General features: G+C 39.5%; 3 protein-coding genes across 7 annotated transcripts in view; all 3 read left to right on the top strand.

Moving 5' to 3' along the window:
- The window catches only part of LOC143031817 (endoplasmic reticulum junction formation protein lunapark-A-like), a 55,369-nt gene extending 51,279 nt beyond the window's left edge, over nt 1-4,090 (top strand). For all 5 annotated transcript variants that reach the window (XM_076196135.1, XM_076196140.1, XM_076196134.1 and 2 more), the window contains one exon: nt 1,524-4,090. In XM_076196135.1, coding sequence (XP_076052250.1) covers nt 1,524-1,693 — 170 coding nt within the window. In that variant the 3' untranslated portion in view covers nt 1,694-4,090. The remainder of the gene's footprint in view (nt 1-1,523) is intronic.
- Nucleotides 4,091-13,514: 9,424 nt separating this feature from the next.
- LOC143030409 (uncharacterized) lies at nt 13,515-16,010 on the top strand. Its single transcript, XM_076193557.1, has one exon. The coding sequence runs from the start codon at nt 13,515-13,517 to the stop codon at nt 16,008-16,010; it is 2,496 nt and encodes an 831-aa protein (XP_076049672.1).
- Nucleotides 16,011-16,291: 281 nt separating this feature from the next.
- On the top strand, nt 16,292-18,343 carry LOC143030408 (ATP-dependent DNA helicase Pif1-like). The gene has a single exon (XM_076193556.1). The coding sequence runs from the start codon at nt 16,292-16,294 to the stop codon at nt 18,341-18,343; it is 2,052 nt and encodes a 683-aa protein (XP_076049671.1).
- The last annotated feature ends 5,217 nt before the right edge of the window (nt 18,344-23,560 follow it).

Genomic DNA, 23,560 nt, shown 5'->3' with positions numbered 1-23,560 from the left:
GTGTGTGTGTGTGTAAGGTCAGCATTACCCATAGATCGGTCATATAATATGAGCTCTGAGCTCACTTCTGGGAGGGAGGGAAATAGCTGTTGATCATGAGTCCAAGACGTGATCCAAGGCCATGGTGAATCACACACACACACACACATACGTACTGTACACACAAATTTGAGGAGGCTACGTATGATAGAAATATTAGAGGATAGAAGACAGAACCCAGCAAGTATTGCTCCTTTCCTCTATACTTCAGTTATCTTAATGCACACACACACACACACACACACACACACACACACACACAGTTGAAGAAGACATGGGTCTAGGTCTTGGTGAGGTTTGGACCAAAAATGTCTTTGGAAAGAGTAAAAACAGAATATCAAAAGATTACAGAATTGGGGAAGAAAAAATAAATAAAACAAACTATGAAAAAGATCTTGGAGTGATGATTGGAAAGGACATGAAACCAGATAAGCATATAAATAAGATATTCAGAGAGACCTACAGCTTATTGAGAGCAATCAAAGTGGCATTTGCTTATATGGACGAAGAAATGATAAAGAAAATACTAACTACACTGATAAGACCAAAACTTGAGTACGCAGCATCACTTTGGACACCCAATACCAAAAAGAATATTAAGAAACTAGAAAGGTTACAAAGAGCGACAACCAAACCAGCACCGACTCTCGCCGAACTAACATATGAGCAAAGACTATCCAAATTGAACCTACCAACTCTGGAACAAAGAAGAGAAAGAGGAGATTTACTGACTATCTACAGAATAATGAAAGGAATGGAAGTTTTAGACAGGAACGACCTGTTAGTGTGGGAAAACAGTAAAACGAGAGGACACGGAAAAAAATTCAAAAAGGATTATTATAGAAAAAACTTGAAAAGGAACAGTTTCCCACACAGAGCGATAAATATATGGAACAAATTAGACAACAAAACAGTATGCGCAAACACTATACAAGATTTTAAGATATAACTTGATGCAGAGAGATACAAAGACGGGTCACCACGAGCATAGCTCCCCACCCGTATATTACAACTTGGTAAATACACACACACACACAGGATTAAACAAACTAATTACCTATCAGAAGCATGTTCCAAAAATAACTTGAGTAGGGTCATGATTCAGTTCGATTATATTCTATGAAAACTTAATGTCTTGATAAAATTTAGTCAAATTAATTCTAGTTCCAGTTGTAACCACTTAGTTTGTTGTATTTATTTTTATTGTTATTTATTTGATTTATACCTGTATATACCTATTCTTTTCACCAAACTCGATACAACTGTTTCAGAGTTTGGATTGTTTATGTTGTCAGGGACACAGAGTTGTTATTATGGAGAAATAAGATAAGCAGGATTAATTGAATTTCGCTGTTATTAAATCGGTTCATTTATGTAAAAAAAAATTCTATAAATGCTGGAAACTTTTAGCTTGGAATATGAAAAAAAAAAAATAATTTTATAGATTTCTACTCATACTCTTCTTGTTGCTTGTTGTCAACCAGGTTCCCAGGAAGACGTCTCCAAACAAAGCAACCAGGAGGGTCCTGCTACGACAGCCACGACCCCATCCTCCACCATCTCCTCCTCATCCCAAATCACCACCACCACCACCACATCCTCCACCACAACACCCACCACAGACAACGAAGAACCAGAAGAGCTCAAACATTGATTTACGCTGAGAGGCAGACTACGGGTAAATTGGTAATAGACGGCAGGCAGGCAGACAGACAGGCAGGCTGGAACGTGCAAGAGTTCCCTCCACCCCCACCCTGCCATTCTTTTACCATAGTACTTACCAAGGGTAGACGAAACCATGGAGGAAGATATTAGTCGCTGTATCCTGTATTGCACTATATCTATCAGTACACAAAGAGTTTTATTGAAGATTTTTAACGGTGTTTCGGATGTTGCAAATCCTCCGGTTATTTGAGATTGCGTTGCCGTAGCATGCGCAAGTCCATCTGGAGAGGCTTACGTTGATGCTTCAGATATTAGACGTTAAGAAAATGTCCATCAAGAAAGGCTCCTACTGATGCTTTGAAAGTTTAATACTTGTCAGTATAAACAAGCAGTATTGAAGATTTATTTACCTAAATTGTATTTAGCCAACTGTAATGCACAGGGAAGGAACTGCATGATGTCCTGTCTCCTTTGGTCCAGTTGTCAGATTATCGGATTTTGTTTATGGTTTTAGCAGCTTGGGCGACGACATTATCGTCATCTGTCACTTCAGGAGGTTACGTTGACTTGGAAAACAATGTTTCTTGACACACTCACACACACACACAGATATATATATATATTGGACAAAAGAACAGTGTGTGTGTGCAAAAACAACACAAGAATTTATGAGCAAACTGGATATGGAAAGAAACAAAGACGGGACACCATGAGCATAGCTCCCCTTCCCGTAAGATACAACTAGGTAAATATGCACACACACACATATTTACACACACATACACACACACACACACATTTACACACACACACACACATTTACACACACACACACACACACACATTTACACACACACATGCACACATAATTGGAAATCAAGGATATAGATTAAGTTGGATCTATACATGAATTTTAGTCTAGGTATGTTTGAAAATTAGAAACTAGGAGATTGGACCCAACAAATGGTGCTCCTTTCCTGTATACTACAGTTAGGTAAATACACACACATGCATGCATGCACATACACATATAAAAGGGTTGGACAAAATTAAAAGAGAAAATTTCTTGGTGTTGGATGGAAAGGTACATCATGAGAATGAATAGAATAATATATAAATGATGATATGAAGAAGAAATGTAACTTTATCATTCACAGATGATGCATAAACTTGTGGTGCAGCCCAACCAGGCACATAATTATGAGGTGTCTAGGAGAGAAAGGGGGAAATGCTGGCATAATGCATAAGCCATTTTGCCTCTTAATATCAAATGCCCTAAGAATCATATTTCCTTACCGAGGTGGTGTGGCATTTATCCCCCTCGTATTCCAGATGCCTCATATATGAATTTAAAACTAAGGTTAATGATAATTGGAAAACAGGAGACAGGACCCCATGAGCATAGCTCTTGTATACTGCAGTTAGGTAAATACGTATACATGTATGCAAGTGCACTGGTGGCGTGTGTGATTAGAGGCATGCTGGCCTCGCATTCACTTAATTGTGGGTTCAAATCCTGCACTTCTCTCGGATTCCCAGCGGGAGGGAGGGAGGTGGGTGACTGATACCTGCCCCTACAGTCTAAGTGTGAAGAGTATGAAGAAGAGAGCCTGTGACGTATTAACTTGGAAGTATACGGGAGCGGACAAAGAACTTGGTGGAGGGAGGGGTGGGTGGGTCACGGAGGGAACAGTTGTGGCACACAAGGCTAGCATGCTGCTATTTGCATTTGCTACTTTGTTGGAGTAGAAACGACTTGGTTTACGATATTCTAGACTTGCGTAATTAGAACATCTCAAGAATTCGTAACAACATTTGCATTCTAGGTTTAATTAACTTCTCCCAGTTCGTTGTCAGTCAGTCAGTCGGCTTCTCACCAACATGTCAGTGACGCAAGGGTAATTTGACTTTTGGAAAACAAACAATTGTTTGTATGTAACCCAAGTCATTTCTACACAAAGTAGCAAAAGCAAGTAGCATGCTAGTGAGAAATGCTTAGTGTGCTGTCACCTGTAGTATCAAAGATTGCAGAAAGAGGAGGAGGAGGAGGAGGAGCATGTGAAAATATTGTAGAACGGCTTTCAGAAACAAATGGGCTTGTACGAAACGTATGTTCTTGTGTGCTTTTGTGGTGGTAGTTGCTTTCTGAAGACACGGATGCTGAACGAAAGAGGTTCCTCGTAAGCTGAAGAACACTGGCATAACCCAAGGTGAAATCTTTCAAGCACTCCAGTTCGGGTGGGTACTCGACTGGATTGCAGATTTTTTTTTTTTTCTCTCCCCTCATGTTAATGTACTACTGTGACAACCCTGTGCTGTGCATCCTACCTGTATGAAGTGGACATTTTGTATGTAATAATGCAATTAAAGGTGTTTTGAAACCTTATGTGCGGAAAATGTCCTGAAACCTGTAAGTGGCGAGTAAGTTGCCACTGTTGAACAACCCTTGTGAGCGTGGGCAGACAGATTCGTCTCCCCTCCCTCCGTTGAGAAAGGTAGGTAGGTAGGGGCTATCCTAGGATATTTTTGCTTGTCGCGAATGTCGATTACGTTGTAAATGGTGTTAGTAAGAAATACACCTCCCTAACAACAGATGGAAATGCACACAAGGTAGACAACGTACAGGATATGCAGGAATACTACCCTTAGCTTTCTTAAGAGAATTGGGACTGTCCATACAGACTAGATCAGTGCACCAACAACAATGATTCCAACCACGACAACTACACTAAGCCTCCCCCCCCCCATAGATCTCTTTGAAAAGAAATACTGGAGCAATGCCTGTCAAGATGAGAGGGAGAGAGGAGGGATGAATGGGAGTGGAGTATGTGGGGATGGAATGTGTGGTAGTGGATTTTATGCCTTTGTTTTTTGGCTACCTCCCTTGTAAGGGGGAAAAAAGCCTTTGGTATGTGTATGTAATGTCTGTCTTGCATTAATATGAGGAAGGAGGAGGCATCCACTGATTCATAGCTCTCTGTAAATCAAAAGATATGAAGGATATGCAGTTGAAATGGACAGAAAGAGAGAGAGAGAGGTCCTGGGTCGGTTCTGAAGACTCCAGATGGAAATGCAGGTGAGGACAAGCGCCAAACAAACATGGGTGTCTGTCTGTCTCGTCCCATGCAGGACCACTGCATACAGATACCAGTCATTGGCCCCCCACATTGCTTTATTTATACATATACACCACATAGATGTATATATATTATGTAATATGCTTTTATGTATGAATGTTTAGGTCAAAGAATGGGGTCTACGGAGAAGAAAAAAATGGTCACATTATTATTTGAGTTGATATATCTGAAAGGTAAACATCGTTCCCAAGTGACAACAAAAATGATGAAAAATAATAATCATTGATGAAAGAGATTGATGATGATATATATTTGTGAAATCTAGTGAGAGATGAATAGGTGGAAAGAATGCAATAGATGGTTTATTTAATTATAATTATTATTCTTATGAAATAATTTATATGATTGTTATTGTCATGGTTTAAGATGATGTATGGAGGAATAGAGTAAAAAGTGACCCATCAGCATGTGGGAATTAACAGAGAAAATGTGTATCCAGGCAGACTAGTGTCAGAGGCCAAGGCAATATGTAAGAATGATTTGGATACCTTTTTGTATCTTATAATGGCATATGCCAGAAGCACAAGATGACATACTTCATTGCAAGGCAGCACAGCTCATGGAGAGTGCTGTTTTGTGTATTGGATGTTCTGTATGAGCAACCAGTGCAGTTGTGTTGGACACGCCAGCTGTTACAAAGACTCAAGTAGATACCCAGATGTGTGTATCATCTTTTGGAGATCTGGATGTGCATGATGGTAACCATAGAATGTTCTCTGTGGGACTTTTTCAAAATGAGACTTGGTGCTCGGGCAGAATTAGGGTCTTCAACTTGATGGGCTTGCAGCATGTTCTCCACACAGTCAGTAGACCTTATTTGGATGAAGCCATCCCTTGGCTGAATAGAGGTAGTTCTCTGCTGTTCTGCATCTAAAATTTGGAATTGGATGTTCAAAATGAAAACCACCTGATGGAAGAGACAGACACCTTGATAATCAGAGGGATGGTCAAGTCAAAGACGACACAACCAAAGACCTGTTTGACAGAGTGCATGTTGACTTGGAGGTGTTTTTGTTCTAGAAATAATATCAGAATATTAGAGAGTCCTGGCAACCGGATTTTCTGGATTTTAGAAGGTTTCTGAATTTTTGAGGTTCTGGTTAGAGCAAGCTATCTAGAATTTTGTGGCAGCATTACCCAGAATGAAATCTGCGGTAAAAAAAAAAAAAAAAAAAAAAGGGTTCCTTGTGAAAATGTCAAAAGAAAATATGGGAATGGCACTGAAGATTACAGTAGGCTTAAGCTGCTCACAGGGATAAACCATCCCTCTAAATCCTCACATCATCCATCCCCTAGAGGAGGACATAGTTCACCTGGCCAGACTGAGGTGTTGTCACCATCTAGCCCTTCTATGTACCATTACTATTTCTGGCCACACAGAACTGGGTGGCCTTTTGCGCCAAGTTAAGTTTTTTAACTGCCTCCTCTTTGGTCCTGTACCCACTGCCTTTGTAGATACAATGTATATTGAGAATATATCAATTTCATGCTTATTTCATGTCTCTGTGGGAATCGTAGAGGATGGGTGTGGGTGGGTGGGTCCTGAATTGGGAATGTGATGTGGTTTCTGTTCTTGGAAGGTAGATCGCATAGGATGTAGTTTTACAAAATTTGTGTGTGGTTTAATTACATATATGTACGTTTATGTATATATCCAAACATTGTTTTTATTCTGTTACTAAAGGAAAGTTGGGTTGCTTTTGGCTGAGTAAGATAGTTTGGCTGTGGATAGAGTAAAAGGATATTCCAAGTGCCACTTGTAATAGAAGCTAGCTAGCTGGCTGAGTGGATTAAGGCCTTGTTACTTGCAGCAACAGACAGTCAATGGGATGGTGGTTTGAACCCTGCCACTGGTTCATTAAATTCCACACTATAAAGCCCTCTGTGAGGGGCACCATCCTAGCCCCCCTCCCAATAGAGTGGGGGGCCAGTTTGTGACATTAAACCATATCATCATCATCATGACCTGTAATGGTATAGGATATGCGTAGTGCACCTTGTGTCATTATTATTACCCCCAGCTGGAATTGTCTCCATTGATGCTTCAAGTGCAGGAAGAAGTGTGCAAGTTTTTAGAACCATGGCAGCACAGCAGGACGACCATTATAGGGCATAGATGGCCAATCCTCCCTGCTTTACTTGTGTGGACACACAAACACACCTACCTACCTACCTACACCCCCTACCTGCATTCTCCTTTTGCACAGCACATTTCACAGTTTGCTAGATATGATACAAATTGATTCAGACAAGCGAGAGGAAATATAGAGTATGCCTTTACCATTAACTTGCTATGCCAAACAGCCTCAAACAACCTCCACTCCTGACTTCTAACCTAAGCAATAGTGCCCTACACGGCTCACCCAGTGAGCATCCCAGGATCAAAAGTAAATGATGTCAGATAGTTTGTCTGCCATACATCAGTTGAGAAAATAGCAGACAAACTATCTGACGTCAATCATTTACTTTTGATCCTGGGATGCTCACTGGGTGAGCCGTGTAGGGCACTATTGCTTAGGTTAGAAGTCAGGAGTGGAGGTTGTTTGAGGCTGTTTGGCATAGCAAGTTAATGGTAAAGGCATACTCTATTCTGTTCTGTACTTTAAATAGTATTACATAAGGAGATCAGGAGTTTGTGACGTTAAACCAAATCACTTTGGACCATTGGTTTTTTGCTGCACTCCAACATTCTCTTGCATCCTGTTACCATCCATGGCAGTTGGAGAGCAGCAGGCAGTCGGATTTCAGTCGGGTTCAAGGTTTCTCCTTGAGGTTCATCCATCCTTTGAAGGTGGTGGAGTAAACTAACAATTGGTTTCTTTGGGAAGGACACGGTTTGAGCAGATTGAAAGCAACAAGTTGAACTGGCGAGACTCTTCCCGAGGTCTGTATTCCCCTTGGCTGGATAGGATTGCCCAGAGTTGTTAAAAAAAAAAAAAAAAAAAAAAAAAGATGCCAGAGGTGGCGAGTAACTCTGGAAAGACTGGATTGCGACCTTAGGATGGCAAGTGAGTGGCAAGGGGCCGCCTTTTGTGACAGCACAAACTTGATATACTTTTTTAATGTTTTAATCAACTGGCATAATCTCCTTGCCCCAGTTGTGCAGCACCTAAATGTAGCTTCTGCAATAGTGTGCTGCCAGTACTCATGGGGGCCCACCCACCCACCCTAGCTGGCTGGCTGGCTGGCAGGAGGCGAGATGTGTTCATCATGCCCAGGAGGATGGCACTTACCTGGAGGTGATGTCAATGTCTCGCAAAGGACACTAAAGTGGCTTGCAAGTGCATCTACAGGTCTTGTGAATGGAACAAGATTGTACAGGATTGTATTAAATTAGAGGTGTTTTTATCTAAAGAATTGTATTATCAATAAAAACGATGAAAATAAAAATGGTCAAATGTTATCGTCCCTGTGTGCATTACGAGACAAGTTTTCAGTCTGGTATTGCACTATAAACCACCTGGCCTACAGTGGAACTGCCGAGGACTCGTCCCAAACTTAATTTCCTCCAACAACTGTATTTGCATACAAGAAACAAAACTTGATCCACATCAGGCATGTGCTGCCAGCAATTACTTGGAGAGTTGGTAATTTTATTAGGTAGTCCAAAGATTTGTCAGTGTAGTACCCCTTGATATCTCTGAAAAATTCCTTGTACCCCTATCCAATACAAATGCAATGCAAACGTATAAAAAGGATTAGTGATACAAACTTTGCTTTGCTTTCTCATTGTAAGTATACAGTACCATGCACTGGCTATCATCATGTCTCGTCTCCCCAGATTTAAGGTGTCGTACCCCCTTGTGGGTAGACAACATCAAAAGTGACAAAATTCTTACACTGAATGAGAATCTGACAAGAAATAATGGTCTCAAACTGTCAGGAACTAGGTTTAATTTGGAAGTGGGTAGAAACAGCTTTGCCAACCATGTAGTTAGTGAATGGAATAAACTTCCTGCTGAGGCAGGGCAATGTAGTTCAGTTCGAAGCTTTAAGATTCGTTTATATAAACATTTAAGCAAGATGCTGTAATGACTGCCATTTATTTGATATTATTTTATTGTCAGTTTATTATTTACTATTTATCTGCTTGTTTATCATTGAACTATATGTATTCTATATTGTATTTATTATAGTTTTTATTTTATTTTTTTTATAATATATATTTTTTCGCATCCGACCTAGTTATGGACCAAAAGGTCTCCTGTCGGCATGCTCCGCCTTTGTAATCCTTTGTAAATGATCCTGCATGAACGAAACCCATAAAACGAGTCAAAGGTTGGATGATTACGTATTTTCAGGGTGAGAAAGTGGAAATTTAGGTAGAGGTTTGGAGTTGGATAGAGAACATAGGTACAAAAATATCTTAAGAATTAGGTAAATAAACGATTTGTTGGATGAATTCATAGATTTGAAAATTGAGTACAGGGCAATGTGCAAAGAAATAATCTAACGACGACACAAACAAGGAGGTTGATGGTCTGAAAAAAGAATTAAACATGGTCAGAAGTGAGAAAGGAAAAAGAAAATTGTCAGACAACGGATAAAAAAGAGTGCATTGTAGTTTATGGTATTAAAGAAAAACATACAAGATACCAAAGAGAAAAAGATGAAAGAAAATACAGAAACAATTCTGAAAGATGCAAGAGGAGGGACAGAATATGGACAAGGATGTTGAAGAAGTACATAGAATGGGACAATACTCTAAAGAAAAACAATATAGGTTACTAAAATCAAACCAAGGTCTCAAATGATAGCAGCACTATCAAAAACAGCAAAGCTGGCAATTAGTGAAAATTATAAAAGTATGGATAAAAAAGCGATAAGAAAAAAGAGAAAGAAAATGCACTTAGAAAAAGAAAAAAGAAAACGGAGACTGAAAATAATTATTTTTTCCGAGTGCTGGACCTGAGGCTGAAAATATATATATAAAGGAAACGTAATAGGCAAAAAAAGAAGAAAAAGTGAAAAATAACCTATACCAACATAGACGGCATGATTTCAGGAGAAAACGAATTAAATGGGAATTGTGGAGACGGAATCGAAAAGTCCTCTACCCCCACCTAACACTGTAGGACAAGGTCTATACAACCATTGGATGAAAAATAGAAGGTAGAACAGGGGGGATGAGTAATGATTTTGACAAAGACAGGCTTAAATGTGACTAAGACAACAGAAGAAATAAGTAATGTGGAATTGATTATGCTAGAAGTTGAAAACAGTGACGTGAAAAGTAGACAATTTGTAGTTATATATGTACGTACCCACCCCCAAACACAGTTTTGGACAAACTGATCATCCAAAAATGTTGGAGGACGCAAAGAATGCACCGACTTACTGAAAGAAGGGAAAATAGTTATTATGTAGGGCTCCTCAGCGGGTAAAGTGCCTCCTCCGCAATTACGTCTTGATCCGGTGGGATGAGGTGCCATTGGGAAAGTGGGCCAGTTCCAGCCAGCCATGTACATGTGTCCCTGGTGCTGGAACATGTCTGCTAATGTACATTGAAACGGGTATTCAGGGGGGGGGGGAGGTTACGATGTATGTTTCAGCCGGTAAGGACGGGCCGTGGACCTCGCACTCCTCTGACAAGACCGCCTGTGATGCCGCCGGAGCGGAGGTCGCCCTCTATCCCTGGCCAGTAGACCACCTGCCTGGCCTGGCCCGGCCCTGCGGATCATGGAGTCGACGCCCTGGTGGCCCGCGTGCAGGTTAGCTGCTGCTGCTGCTGCTGCTCGTTGGCGGAGAGCATCGGGAATGACGAGGCGGATGCATCCCTCCCTGGTCGAACGTGTATCAGTCGCGACGGCCACCCTGCCTCTCCCTAACCCCACAGAAGGGGCGAAGGCAAGCCACTTCTCGTGATTTATTCGGGTGCCAGTCGCCAACGATGACCACCTTCGCTAGTAGCATCTGGTAGACTGGGTCTGCGGCAGCGGCCTCACCTGACGCACTCTTCGTCCACCAACAAATGTCAAAATTCATCGTCTTTTCTGTATTTCTAAAACATTTGTCTCTACATGTGTTGAGGGATTTTCTCAGACTGTTTCGCTCAGTTTCAATATGAACAAAAATGTCAAAATGAATCTTCTTTTTTAAAACATTTTCTCTACACGTGCTTAAGGATTTTCTCAATGTTTCGCTCAGTGTTAATCTGAACACAATTGTCAAAATTCATCGTCTTTTCTATATCTATTTTTTCTATACGTATTTAGGGGTTTTCTCAATGTTTCGTTCAGTGTTAATGTGAACACAATTGTCAAAATTCATCGTATTTTCTATATTAAAAAAGATCACGTGTTTAAGAGTTTTCTCAGAATGTTTCGTTCAGTGTTAATATAACCACAATTGTCAAAATCAATCGTCTTATTTATATTTAAAAAATTCTACACGTGTTTAAGGATTTTCTCAGAATGTTTCGCTCAGTGTTAATATAAACACAGTTGCCTAGTGTGCGCATGGAAATCGACGGCAGCTTTGCCTGGTGTGAAGGAGGAAATTGACGGTATTTTCCCTAGTGTGAAGACTGAAATCGACGGTAGTTTAAGGATTTTCTCAGAATGTTTCGCTCAGTGTTGATATATATTTAAAAAAAAACACGTATTTAGTAGTTTTCTCAGAATTTTTCGTTCAGTGTTAATCTGAACACAAATATCAAAATTCATCGTCTTTTCTATATTAAAAAAGCTCTACATGTGTTTAAGGATTTTCTCAATGCTTCGTTCAGTGTTAATGTGAACACAATTGTCAAAATTCATCGTCTTTTCTGTATTTCTAAAACACATGTCTGCATGTGTTGAGGGATTTTCTCAAATTGTTTCGCTCAGTTTTAATACGAACAAAAATGTCAAAATTATTCGTCTATTCTTTATTTTCAAAACTTTTTCTTTACACGTGCTGAAGGATTTTCTCAGAATGTTTCGCTCAGTGTTTATATGAACTCAAATATCAAAATTCATCGCCTTTTCTATATCAAAAAATCTCTGCATGTGTTTAATTGTCAAAATTCATGGTCTTTTCTGTATTTCTAAAACATATGTCTGCATGTGTTGAGGGATTTTCTCAATGTTTCGCTCAGTTTAAATATGAAAAAAATGTCATAATGAATCGTCTTTATTTTTAAAACTCCTCTACACGTGCTTAAGGATTTTCTCAGAATGTTTCGCTCAGTGAACACAATTGTCAAAATTCATCGTATATTTCATATTTTTCTATGCGTGTTTAAGGATTTTCTCAATATTTCGTGCAATATTAATGTGAACACTTGTCAAAATTCATCGTATTTTCTATATTTAAGAAAATCTCTCCACGTGTTTAAGAGTTTTCTCAGAATGTTTCGTTCAGTGGTAATATAACCACAATTGTCAAAATTCATCGTCTTGTCTATATTAAAAAAGATTCTCTACACATGTTTAAGGATTTTCTCAGAATCTTTCGCTCATTGTTGATATGTTAATTTAAAAGATCTCTCCACGTGTTTAAGAGAACACAATTGTCAAAATTCATCGTCCTGTCTGTAAAAAACAAAACAAAAAAAAAACACGTTTATAAGGATCTTCTCAGAATGTTTCGCTCAGTGGTTATATAAACACAATTGTCAAAAATAATCGTCTTTTATATATTTTCAAAACGTCTTTCTCTACACGTGTTTAATAGTTTTCTAAAAACGTTTCGTTCAGTGTTAATATGAACTCGACTATCAAAATTCACCATCTTTTCCATCTAAATAAAAAAAAATTAATCGCGCCACTAATTTCAAAATACGGCCAAAAGGGTTACAACCGTCGACCGTGAGCTGTAGGTGTTTTTGTGAAGAATCTTTGTCCAACGACCCGAAATGAACCGCATAAACGATTTTAAGCGTAGTTCAGGTTTTCCTGTGGGGGAGAGAAATGTCCGGAGCCGTCTCAAAGGTGAAGAGGTGTCGCCATTTCTGGGCGTGGGTGACGAAGCAGAAAAATATACCGAAGAGTGAGTTACAGAACGACCCGAAAAGGACTCAAGCTCTAAAAAGCGAACACAAGAATGAGTTTCCTGACCTATACGACGTCAGCCACACGAAAGGATTTCAAGTGAAAGAGTCGATAAAGATATTCCAGAGAAAGATATTGACCTTTCACGAGCTCTTAAAAAAACAGAAAGATTACGTCTACGACGAAGGTTTACTCGATTCCCTGGAGCCCTTCAGTGGAGAGATTTCCGAAGAAAGGATAGAAGGTTTCATCAAACATTACTTTACTGGCTATAAAAACTTCACGAGAAACGGTGGTAGGTGTGATCATAGAGACTACCAGAAACACTATCTCTGTAGGGCTTCGGGGGCCCAGGACCGTCTTAACAGGGCAAAGGCCTATGCCATAAAAGTAGCCCGGAGACGAGTCCCCGAACAAAAAAAAGGAAGAGGAAGCCGTTTCCGTACCAGAATCGGAGCAAGCCATCGAAGGACCTCCCACTTCTTCCGCTTCTTTTTTGTGTGATTCCCCGCTAGCGGAGTTGAGGAGGACTCTCAAAGAAACGAAGGCCGAAAACAGTAAAATTAAAGAAAGGGAACGAAAGAGGAGAAAAGAAGAGAAAGCAAGAGAAAATAAGAAGATCAAAGACGTAAAGAACGAAATAAAACTAATGAGATTGCGCGAGAAGATTACTGATGATAATAGTTTTTTCTCCCGCGAAATGCTCCCAAGACCGTCCGAGGACGCAGAGATTCGTGCTGGGGCCCTAGAGAGAATAACGGGTATTCGCGAGGCGCGCAAAGAGCGCAGCAGTAAACCTGTCTTTCTAGAGATGAAAGAGCGAATGTTAAGCACGTTTTGCGGGTATATCTCTGAGACAAGCGGAACGAATGTTCCTCGGCACTCTATAGGCGAGATGGGCGACTATAGGTGTAAGCACTGTCAAGCACTCCTTTTCAAGAGAGAACGGAAGACGATCTGCTGTAACGGAGGAAAAACACCTAAAGCGATATATGAACTATCACCCCTGGGCGAATCCGTTAAAGGTCTGTATGATGGCTCCTCCAAAGATTCGGCTCACTTTCTAGAGAATATTGCAGGGTTCAATAACGTATTCTCTTTTACATCCTTTTCGACTACGGGAGTTTTGGAGGATAAAACAGAATCTTTTATCTCCTACAAGATACAGGGAAAGGTTTACCACCGTATAGGGGACATGAAACCCAACTTGATGGTCAGTGAAGACGAGAGCAGACGGTTGAGTCTCAAAGATGAAGCGCCGAAGAAACCGTTCTGGAAATCTTCAGCAAGTTTCCTGGATCTGTACTTCTACCACGACAAAGAACAGCAACTGAAACTTCGCTGTGAACGCGTCACCTGCAAAGGTAAAGACATCAAGAACCCTGAGACGGCTAAGCGTAGGAAACGCGAGGACGAACAGTACATAAGGAACGAAGGGATTATAGAGACGTTATACGCATACTTCGTTAACAATAATGCCGCTCTGAGGGAGATTCTCAAAGAGGTGCAGACGTCAGCGGAGCTGGTCCGGGCTCACGTTGACCAGTACGACTCTTTGCCGGATGTCGTCATCGATCTCAAGACGGCGAAAAACGTCTCTACGAGGGAACACAAGGGAGTCTACCATTTGCCGACGGCATCCTGTCAAGTAGGAGCAATAGTGAATATGGGGTCGGATAGTGATACCTTGAATGTCAGGATAGAGTCGCCTTTACCAAATTCGAAATACGCTGTTCGAATAATTAAACCCACAAACTATTTCTACGATCTGTTGTTCCCAAATGGGGATAAGGGATACAATTTCGGTATGGAAAAGAAATGCTCCGCAAAAAGATTGACTGCGCTAATGTACTATTCGGCCCTTTACATGGAGAGAGAAGGGGTCTTTAACCATCTCACGAAATGTCGTCGTCTGTTCCAGCAGTTTGTCGTCGATAACTACGTGAAAATAGAGACTAGCCGGTTGTTTTATCTCGAGAAACAACACACCGGTATGCGCAAGGAAAGGGCAGATCTGTTGAATTTTAGCGCGAAAGAAGACGTCGGGCAACGTGTAGTGCTCTCGCCGTCGTTCGTCGGAGGGCCCAGATACATGAAAGAGCGCCAACAGGATGCCCTAGCATACGTTACGGCTTACGGGGCACCCGACTACTTCATAACTTTCACGATGAATCCTAGATGGCCAGAGGTGAAAGAGGCGACGAACCGATTTGGCGGAGCTAGCGGGGCAGACAGACCGGATCTGATGAGCAGGATTTTCAAGTTGAAATTGGATAGCCTAATAGACGATCTCATACATAAGAAGGCTTTCGGGGCCGTTAAGGCTTATCTCTATAGTGTAGAGTGGCAGAAACGCGGTCTCCCGCACGCTCACATACTACTGTGGATGACCGTTCGCGTAACCGCAGATATCGTAGAACAAGTCATAAGTGCCGAGATACCCGATAAGGAAAAGGAACCAAGACTTTATGAAACGGTAACTCGGTGTATGATACACGGACCCTGTAAGGGCTACAACGAGTCAGAGGTGTGTTGCCAGATAAAGAGCAAGAAACCCGGGCAATGCGGAAAAGGATTCCCAAAGACGTGCAGAGACAATTTACTCTTTGGAAACAACGGTTACCCCGAATACGTGAGGCGTTCTATAGGAGAAGGAGGAAATTCGTTTAAAATTATGTTGAAGGACGGGCCTGTTACTATAGATAACTCTTGGGTTGTCCCTTATAGCCCCTTTCTCTGTCTAAAATACGATGCGCACATTAACGTCGAATGTTCTAATTCCATAAAGGCCATAGCTTACGTGACAAAGTATGTGAACAAGGGTTCGGATAGGGTGTTATTCACAAAGACGACAGGAGAAGGAGAAAACAAAGTCGTCAATGAGGCTAAAAATTATCAAGAGGCGAGGTATGTCAATTCTAACGAAGCCGCGTGGAAGATTTTCAAGTTTGATATTCACAGGTGCTACCCTCCGGTGTCTATGCTGGATCTGCACTTAGAGGGCGAAAAAGCCATCTTCTATAACGAACGTATGACGGCTGCTCAAATCGAAAGAAAGGCAAAGGCCGATACACAGTTAACTGCTTTTTTCAAGCTTTGCCGGAGAAACGAGTTTGCGAGAACGTTATATTATCACCAAATACCTCTTCACTACGTATATAATATTCAGGATTCCATGTGGGAAGAACGTAGTTGAAATACGTATAGCCTCGGCCGCATACGCGCCGTAACTTCGAAAACAGTAGAGCTCTTTTTCCTAAGGTTACTCCTAACGCATAAAAAGGGCCCCACATCGTACGAAGATCTCAGAACAGTAGACGGCGTCATGTACGACACTAATCGCGAAGCGGTAAAGGCGTTGGGCCTGTTAACTGAGGACGAGAAACCTATGCGAGCATGTTGGTCTATTCTGACCTCGAGGACCAATCTGCGATATGGGAAGAGATAAAAGACTACTTTTCCAGCGATTTCTTGAAAATGGCGAACCTGACGGACTACAACGACGAAATATACCTTGACGCTCTCGACGATATTCAGCAACACGTGCTCAATTGCGGAGGCGGCTCGATCACCCAGTACGGTCTCCCTGCTTCTAGAGGGGGGGCGCGTCCCTCTAATCTTCTGAGAAGAGAAAAAGCCTACAACAAAACAAAATTGAAGGAGTCTGTCGAGGAAAAGGTTAAGCTTCTAAACGAAAAGCAACGTCAAGTTTACGACACTGTCTTGCATCGAATCGAGAATAGGCACCGTTACAGGAACAACGGAGTATTCGTCAACGCTGCCGGAGGGACTGGCAAGTCTTTCATCTTGAATCTGTTACTCGAAACGGTCCGTTCCCGGGGGCATATCGCGTTAGCGGTTGCTTCATCCGGTATTGCGGCAACAGTCCTCTGCGGGGGCCGCACGGCCCATAACATGTTCAAGATACCACTGATGGAGTTTGACGAGACTAGAGCGTGCAGCATTAAAAAGAATACGGAAATGGCGAAGCTTCTTCACCAGACCGAATTGATTGTCTGGGACGAAGTCGTGATGGCCAACAAGAACATGCTGACTGCCGTAGATATCACTCTCCGAGATATTATGGGAAACAACGATTTCATGGGAAGGAAAGTTTTTGTGTGCGCGGGAGACTTTCGTCAGATTTTACCGGTCATAAGAAATGGAGGGACGGAGGAGCTAGCCCACTGTATCAGATCGAGCTACATGTGGGACGGGCTCACAAAGCTAGAACTGACGGAGAATGTTCGTCTCAGTAAGGACGATGTCAAGAATAACAAGTTTGCGAAGCAACTTTTGTCGCTAGTTACTCTCGATGACGGCGAGCTCTTCTTCGAGAAAGGTTTCGGGGTGCAAGCAAATTCGCGAGAGGAGTTAGTTTTCAAGGTTTACGACGATCTTGAGAATAACCATTTGAATCTCTCCTACTTTGAAAAACGTTCTATAGTTTCGCCCACAAACGACGACGTCGACTGCGTCAACCGTCTAATCTACGATACGAATGAGGAGAAGGAAGTCGTATACTACAGCGTCGACACGCCACTGAATCCGGATACCGACATCCAAGCTTCAGTGTTCAACTCCATGACCAGCCCGTCTGTGCCGCTGCATGATCTCAAGTTGAAGATTGGGTGTGTCGTGATGGTAATGAGGAACATCTGTCCTCCTAGAATATGCAACGGGACGCGTTTAATGGTCACTAACCTCAAGAAACACGTTGTCGTTGGGAGAATATTAGGGGGTTCTTATCGAGGCGAACAAGTCTTGATTCCGAGAATCGTTCTGGAGGCCCAGGACACGCCCGTGCCCTTCAAGCGTAAGCAATTCCCGGTAAAGTTGAGTTACGCTATGACCATCAATAAGAGTCAAGGACAAACTTTTGATCGCTGTGGATTGTTGCTGGATTCTGTGCAGTGCTTCGCACACGGACAGTTGTACGTAGCCTGTTCTAGGGTAACAAACTGGGATGCCTTGGTGTATTACACGGGCTGGCGAAAGGAAGGAGGGGACATTCGACGCCGCCCCGCTATCAATGTGGTATATAAGGAATTGTTCGAACCCCACGTGGCAGAAGAGGAAGAGGAAGGACCCACAGAAGAGGCCTTTGTCGCTGCTTCACTCATTCCTGAGGAGGCCGAAGAGTCTGAAAGGACAAATAACACACCAGAAGATATCGACCAGATCTCAGAAGAGGATTGGGTCAAGATGATTATGCCGGATTGGTACGGGGAGCCCGATGAAGTGACGGAAGAAGTCACCGAAAATAAAGTAACCATCGAAGATCTGTTAACAAAATTGAAAGATATGGAGAAGAATATAATAGAGAAGATTATGAACAGGGTTGTTAAATCCGATAGTGCTGATACAGAGAGTTCTGAGGCGAGCAGCTCCGAGGAGAGCAGCCCCCCAAAGAGAAAGCGTGAACCTGAAGATGAGGAAGAAGAGGTTAACCAACAGTCTTCGGGCGGGTCTGATGTTTCTCCGCCTTCCCCGAAGAAGAAATGTAATTCATGTTTGTCGAGTGAATAAAAAGCATGTAATTTATGTTTGTTGAGTGAATAAAAAGCATGTATCTTATTCAACCTTTTAATATCCTAAACAAAACATGGGGTTAAACAGGGGGCGAAGCCCAAGGGGGGCGAAGCCCCAGGGCGCGAAGAGCGCCGCAGGCCAAGCCCCCAGGCGAAGCCGGTGGGCTTGTATGAAAAAGAAAAATCTGCATGTGTTTAAGGATTTACTCGGAATGTTTCGCTCAATGTCAATAATAAAAAAAAATCTCTCCATGTGTTTAAGAGAACACAATTGTCAAAATGCATCGTCCTGTCTGTAAAAAAAAAAAAAAAAAAAAAAAACGCGTTATTAGGAATTTTCTCAATGTTTCGCTCTGTTTATATAAACACAATTGTCAAAAATAATCGTCTTTTCTATATTTTCAAAACGTTTTTCTCTACACGTGTTTAATAGTTTTCTAAAAATGTTTCGTTCAGTGTTAATATGAACTCAAATATCAAAATTCACCGTCTTTTCCATATCGAAAAAAATCTCTACATGTGTTTAAGGATTTTCTCGTTCGGTGTTGATATGAACACAATTGTCAAAATTCATCGTCCTATGTCTCTACATGTGTTGAGGGAATTTCTCAAAATGTTTCGCCCAGTTTTAATATGAACAAAAATGACAAAATTAATCGTATTTTCTTTATTTTTAAAACTTTTTCTCTACACTTGTTTGAATATTTCCACAATGTTTCGTTCAGTTTTAATGTGAACAGAATTGTCAAAATTCATCGTATTTTCTATATTTGAAAAATCTCCCCACGTGTATGACCACAATTGCCAAAATTAATCGTCTTGTTAAAAAAAAAAAAAAAAAACTACACGTGTCTAAATATTTTCTCAGAATGTTTCGCTCAGTTGCCTAGTGTGAGCATGGAAATCACCTGGTGTGAAGGAGGAAATCGACAGTATTTTTGCCTAGTGTGAGGATGGAAATCGACGGTAGTTTGCCTAGTGTGAAGATGGAAATCGACGGTGTTTTTGCCTAGTGTGAAGATGAAAATCGACGGCAGTTTTGCCTGGTGTGAAGATGAAAATCGACGGTATTTTTCCCTAGTGTGAAGATGGAAATCGACGGCAGTTTTGCCTGGTGTGAAGATGAAAATCGACGGTATTTTTCCCTAGTGTGAAGATGGAAATCGACGGTAGTTTTGCCTAGTGTGAAGATGGAAATCGACGGTAGTTTTGCCTAGTGTGAAGATGGAAATCGACGGTATTTTTGCCTAATGTGAACATGGAAATCGACGGTATTTTTGCCTGGTGTGAGCATGGAAATCGACGGCAGTTTTGCCTAGTGTGAAGGAAGAAATCGACGGCAATTTGGCTAGAGTGAAGATGAAAATCGACGGTAGTTTTGCCTGGTGTGAAGGAAGAAATCGACGGTGGTTTTGCCCAGTGTGTAGATGAAAATCGACGGCATTTTTGCCAAGTATGAAGACGGAAACCGACGGTATTTTTGCCTCGTGTGAAGGAGGAAGACGTCGTGAAAGGGAAATCAAGATGTCATGGAATCAGGGAGCGAAACGCCTTACAATCTGAGAAAGCCCTTAAACACGGGTGGAGATTTTTTTTTTAAGAATATAGAAAAAACGATGAATTTTGACAATTGTCTTCATATTAAAACTGAGCGAAACATTCTGAGAAAATCATAGAGAGAAACGTTTTGAAAATATAGAACATCATTTTGAAAATTGTGTTCATATTAACACTGAACAAAATATTCTAAGAAAAGTCTTAAACACGTGGAGAGAAAAATGTTTTAACAATAAAAAAAAAACGATAAATTTTGACAATTGCATAATACACTGAGCGAAACATTCTGACAAAATCCTTTAGAACGTGTAATTTTTTTTTTTAAATATAGAAAAGACGATGAATTTTGACAATTGTGTTCATATTGACGATTCAATTTTTGTTCATAATAAAACTGAGCAAAACATTCTGAGAAAATCTCTCGACTCATGTAGAGACCAATTTTTTAGAAACAGAAAAGACGATGAATTTTGATATTTGAGTTCATATGGACACTGAACGAAACATTCTGAAACTAACATGTAGAGATGTTTTTATAAAGAAAAGACGATGAATTTTGATATTTGAGTTCATATGGACACTGAACGAAACATTCTGAGAAAACTATTAAACGCGTAGAAAAAATGTTTTAGATATATAGAAAAGACGATTATTTTTGACATGTTTATATCAACAGTGAGCGAAACATTCTGAGAAAATCCTCAGATTTTTTTTATATAGACAAGACGATGAATTTTGACAATTGTGTTTATATTAACACAAAACGAAGCATTCTGTGAAAACTATATTTTTATAGTAAATACGATAAATTTTGACAATTGTGTTCACACTAACACTGAACGAAACATTCTGAGAAAAATACACGTGGAGAAAAATGTTTTAGAAATATAGAAAAGACGATTATTTTTGACATGTTTACATCAACTCTGAGCGAAACATTCTGAGAAAATCCTTAAACGCTTGTAGAGATTTTTTCTTATATAGACAAGACGATGAATTATGACAATTAGGGTCATACTAACACTGAACGAAACATTCTGAGAAAACTCTTAAACACGTGGAGAGATTTTTTAAATATAGAAAATACGATGAATTTTGACAATTATGTTCACATTAACACTGAACGAAACATTCTGAGAAAATACTTAAACACGTATAGAAAAAATATAGAAAAGACGATGATTTTTGACAATTGTGTTCATATCAACACTGAGCGAAACATTCTGAGAAAATCCTCAAGCATGTGCAGAGAAAAAGTTTTAAAAATTAAAAGACTATTCATTTTGACATTTTGGTTCATATTAAAACTGAGCGAAACATTGAGAAAATCCCTCAACACGTGTAGAGACAAATGTTTTAGAAATACAGAAAAGACGATGAATTTTGACAATTGTGTTCATATCAACACTGAACGAAACATTCTGAGAAAATCCTTAAACATATGTAGTTTTTTTAATATAGAAAAGACGATGAATTTTGATATTTGAGTTCATATCAACACTGACGAAACATTTTAAGAAAACTATTAAACACGTGTAGAATTTTTTTCTTTGAATATAGAAAAGACGATTATTCTGACAATTGTGTTTATATTAACACTGAGCGAAACATTCTGAGAAAGTCCTTAAACACACGTTAAAGATTTTTTTAACATAGACAAGACGATGAATTTTGACAATTGTGTTCATATTAACACTGAACGAAACATTCTGAGAAAACTCTTAAACACGTGGAGAGATTTTTCTTAAATATAGGAAATACGATGAATTTTGACAATTGTGTTCACATTATTATTGGGACGAAACATTCTGAAAAATCCTTAAACACGCATAGAATATGGAAAATACGATGAATTCTGGCAATCGTGTTCATATTAACACTGAACGAAACATTCTGAGAATGTCCTTAAACACGCATAGAAAAAATAGAGAAAATACGATGAATTTTGACAATTGTGTTCATATCAACACAGAACGAAATAATCTGAGAAAACTTTTAAGCACGTGTAGAGAAAAATGTTTGAAGAATGAAAGTCTCACCGAGATACCCCATTTCTTGAAGAAACGCCTTACAATCTGAGAAAGCCCTTAAACACGGGTGGAGAAAAATGTTTTAAGAATATAGAAAAGACGATGAATTTTGACAATTGTCTTCATATTAAAACTGAGCGAAACATTCTGAGAAAATCATATAGAGAGAAACGTTTTGAAAAGATAGAACATCATTTTGAAAATTGTGTTCATATTAACACTGAATGAAACATTCTAAGAAAACTCTTAAACACGTGGAGAGGAAAATGTTTTTACAAAAAAAAAAAAAAAAAAAAAAAATTGACAATTGCATACTAACACTGAGCGAAACATTCTGACAAAATCCTTTAGAACGTGTAAACTTTTTTTTTTTAAATATAGAAAAGACGATGAATTTTGACAATTGTGTTCATATTGACGATTCAATTTTTGTTCATAATAAAACTGAGCAAAACATTCTGAGAAAATCTCAATTCATGTAGAGACAAATGTTTTAGAAACCGAAAAGAAGACGAATTTTTACATATATGAACACTGAACGAAACATTCTGAAACTAACATGTAGAGATGTTTTTTATAAAGAAAAGAGGATGAATTTTGATATTTGAGTTCATATTGACACTGAACGAAAAATTCTGAGAAAATCCTCAAACAGAATTTTTTTTTATATAGAAAAGACGATGAATTTTGACAATTGTGTTTATATTATCACAGAACGATGCATTCTGTGAAAACTATTTTTTTTATAGTAAATACGATAAATTTTGACAATTGTGTTCACATTAACACTGAACGAAACATTCTGAGAAAATCCTTTAACACGCACAGAAAAAATATAGACAATACGATGAATTTTGATACTTGTGTTCATATTAACACTGAGCGAAACATTCTGAGAAAAATATTAAACACGTGGAGAAAAATGTTTTAGAAATATATAAAAGACGATTATTTTTGACATTCATGTTTATATCAACAGTGAGCGAAACATTCTGAGAAAATCCTTAAACACAGAATTTTTTTATATAGAAAAGACGATGAATTTTGACAATTGTGTTCACATTAACACTGAACGAAACATTCTGAGAAAATCCTTTAACACGCACAGAAAAAATATAGACAATACGATGAATTTTGATACTTGTGTTCATATTAACACTGAGCGAAACATTCTGAGAAAAATATTAAACACGTGGAGAAAAATGTTTTAGAAATATATAAAAGACGATTATTTTTGACATGTTTACATCAACTCTGAGCGAAACATTCTGAGAAAATCATTAGACACGTGTAGAGAATTTTTTCTAATATAGACAAGACGATTAATTTTGACAATTATGGTCATACTAACACTGAACGAAACATTCTGAGAAAAATCTTAAACACGTGGAGAGATTTTTTTAAATATAGAAAATACGATGAATTTTGATAATTGTTCACATCAACACAACGAAACATTCTGGGAAAATCTTTAAGCACGTATAGAAAAAATAAAAATGTAGAAAAGACGATGAATTTTGACAATTGTGTTCATATCAACACTGAGCGAAACATTCTGAGAAAACTCAAACACGTGGAGAGAAAAATGTTTTAACATACAAAAAAAAAAAAGATAAATTTTGACAATT

The sequence above is a fragment of the Oratosquilla oratoria genome, chromosome 12 (genome assembly GCF_046742065.1).
Source record: "Oratosquilla oratoria isolate Oo_2021 chromosome 12, ASM4674206v1, whole genome shotgun sequence".
In the NCBI taxonomy this organism is placed as follows: domain Eukaryota; kingdom Metazoa; phylum Arthropoda; class Malacostraca; order Stomatopoda; family Squillidae; genus Oratosquilla; species Oratosquilla oratoria.
The sequence above is the reverse complement of the archived record's forward strand: the minus strand, read 5'-3'. Positions and strand labels throughout refer to the sequence as shown.

Bases quoted from the DNA above. Each gene is read 5' to 3' on its own strand.
- LOC143030408 (XM_076193556.1), top strand. From the start codon at position 16,292: ATGGCGAACCTGACGGACTACAACGACGAAATATACCTTGACGCTCTC.
- LOC143030409 (XM_076193557.1), top strand. From the start codon at position 13,515: ATGCTCCCAAGACCGTCCGAGGACGCAGAGATTCGTGCTGGGGCCCTA.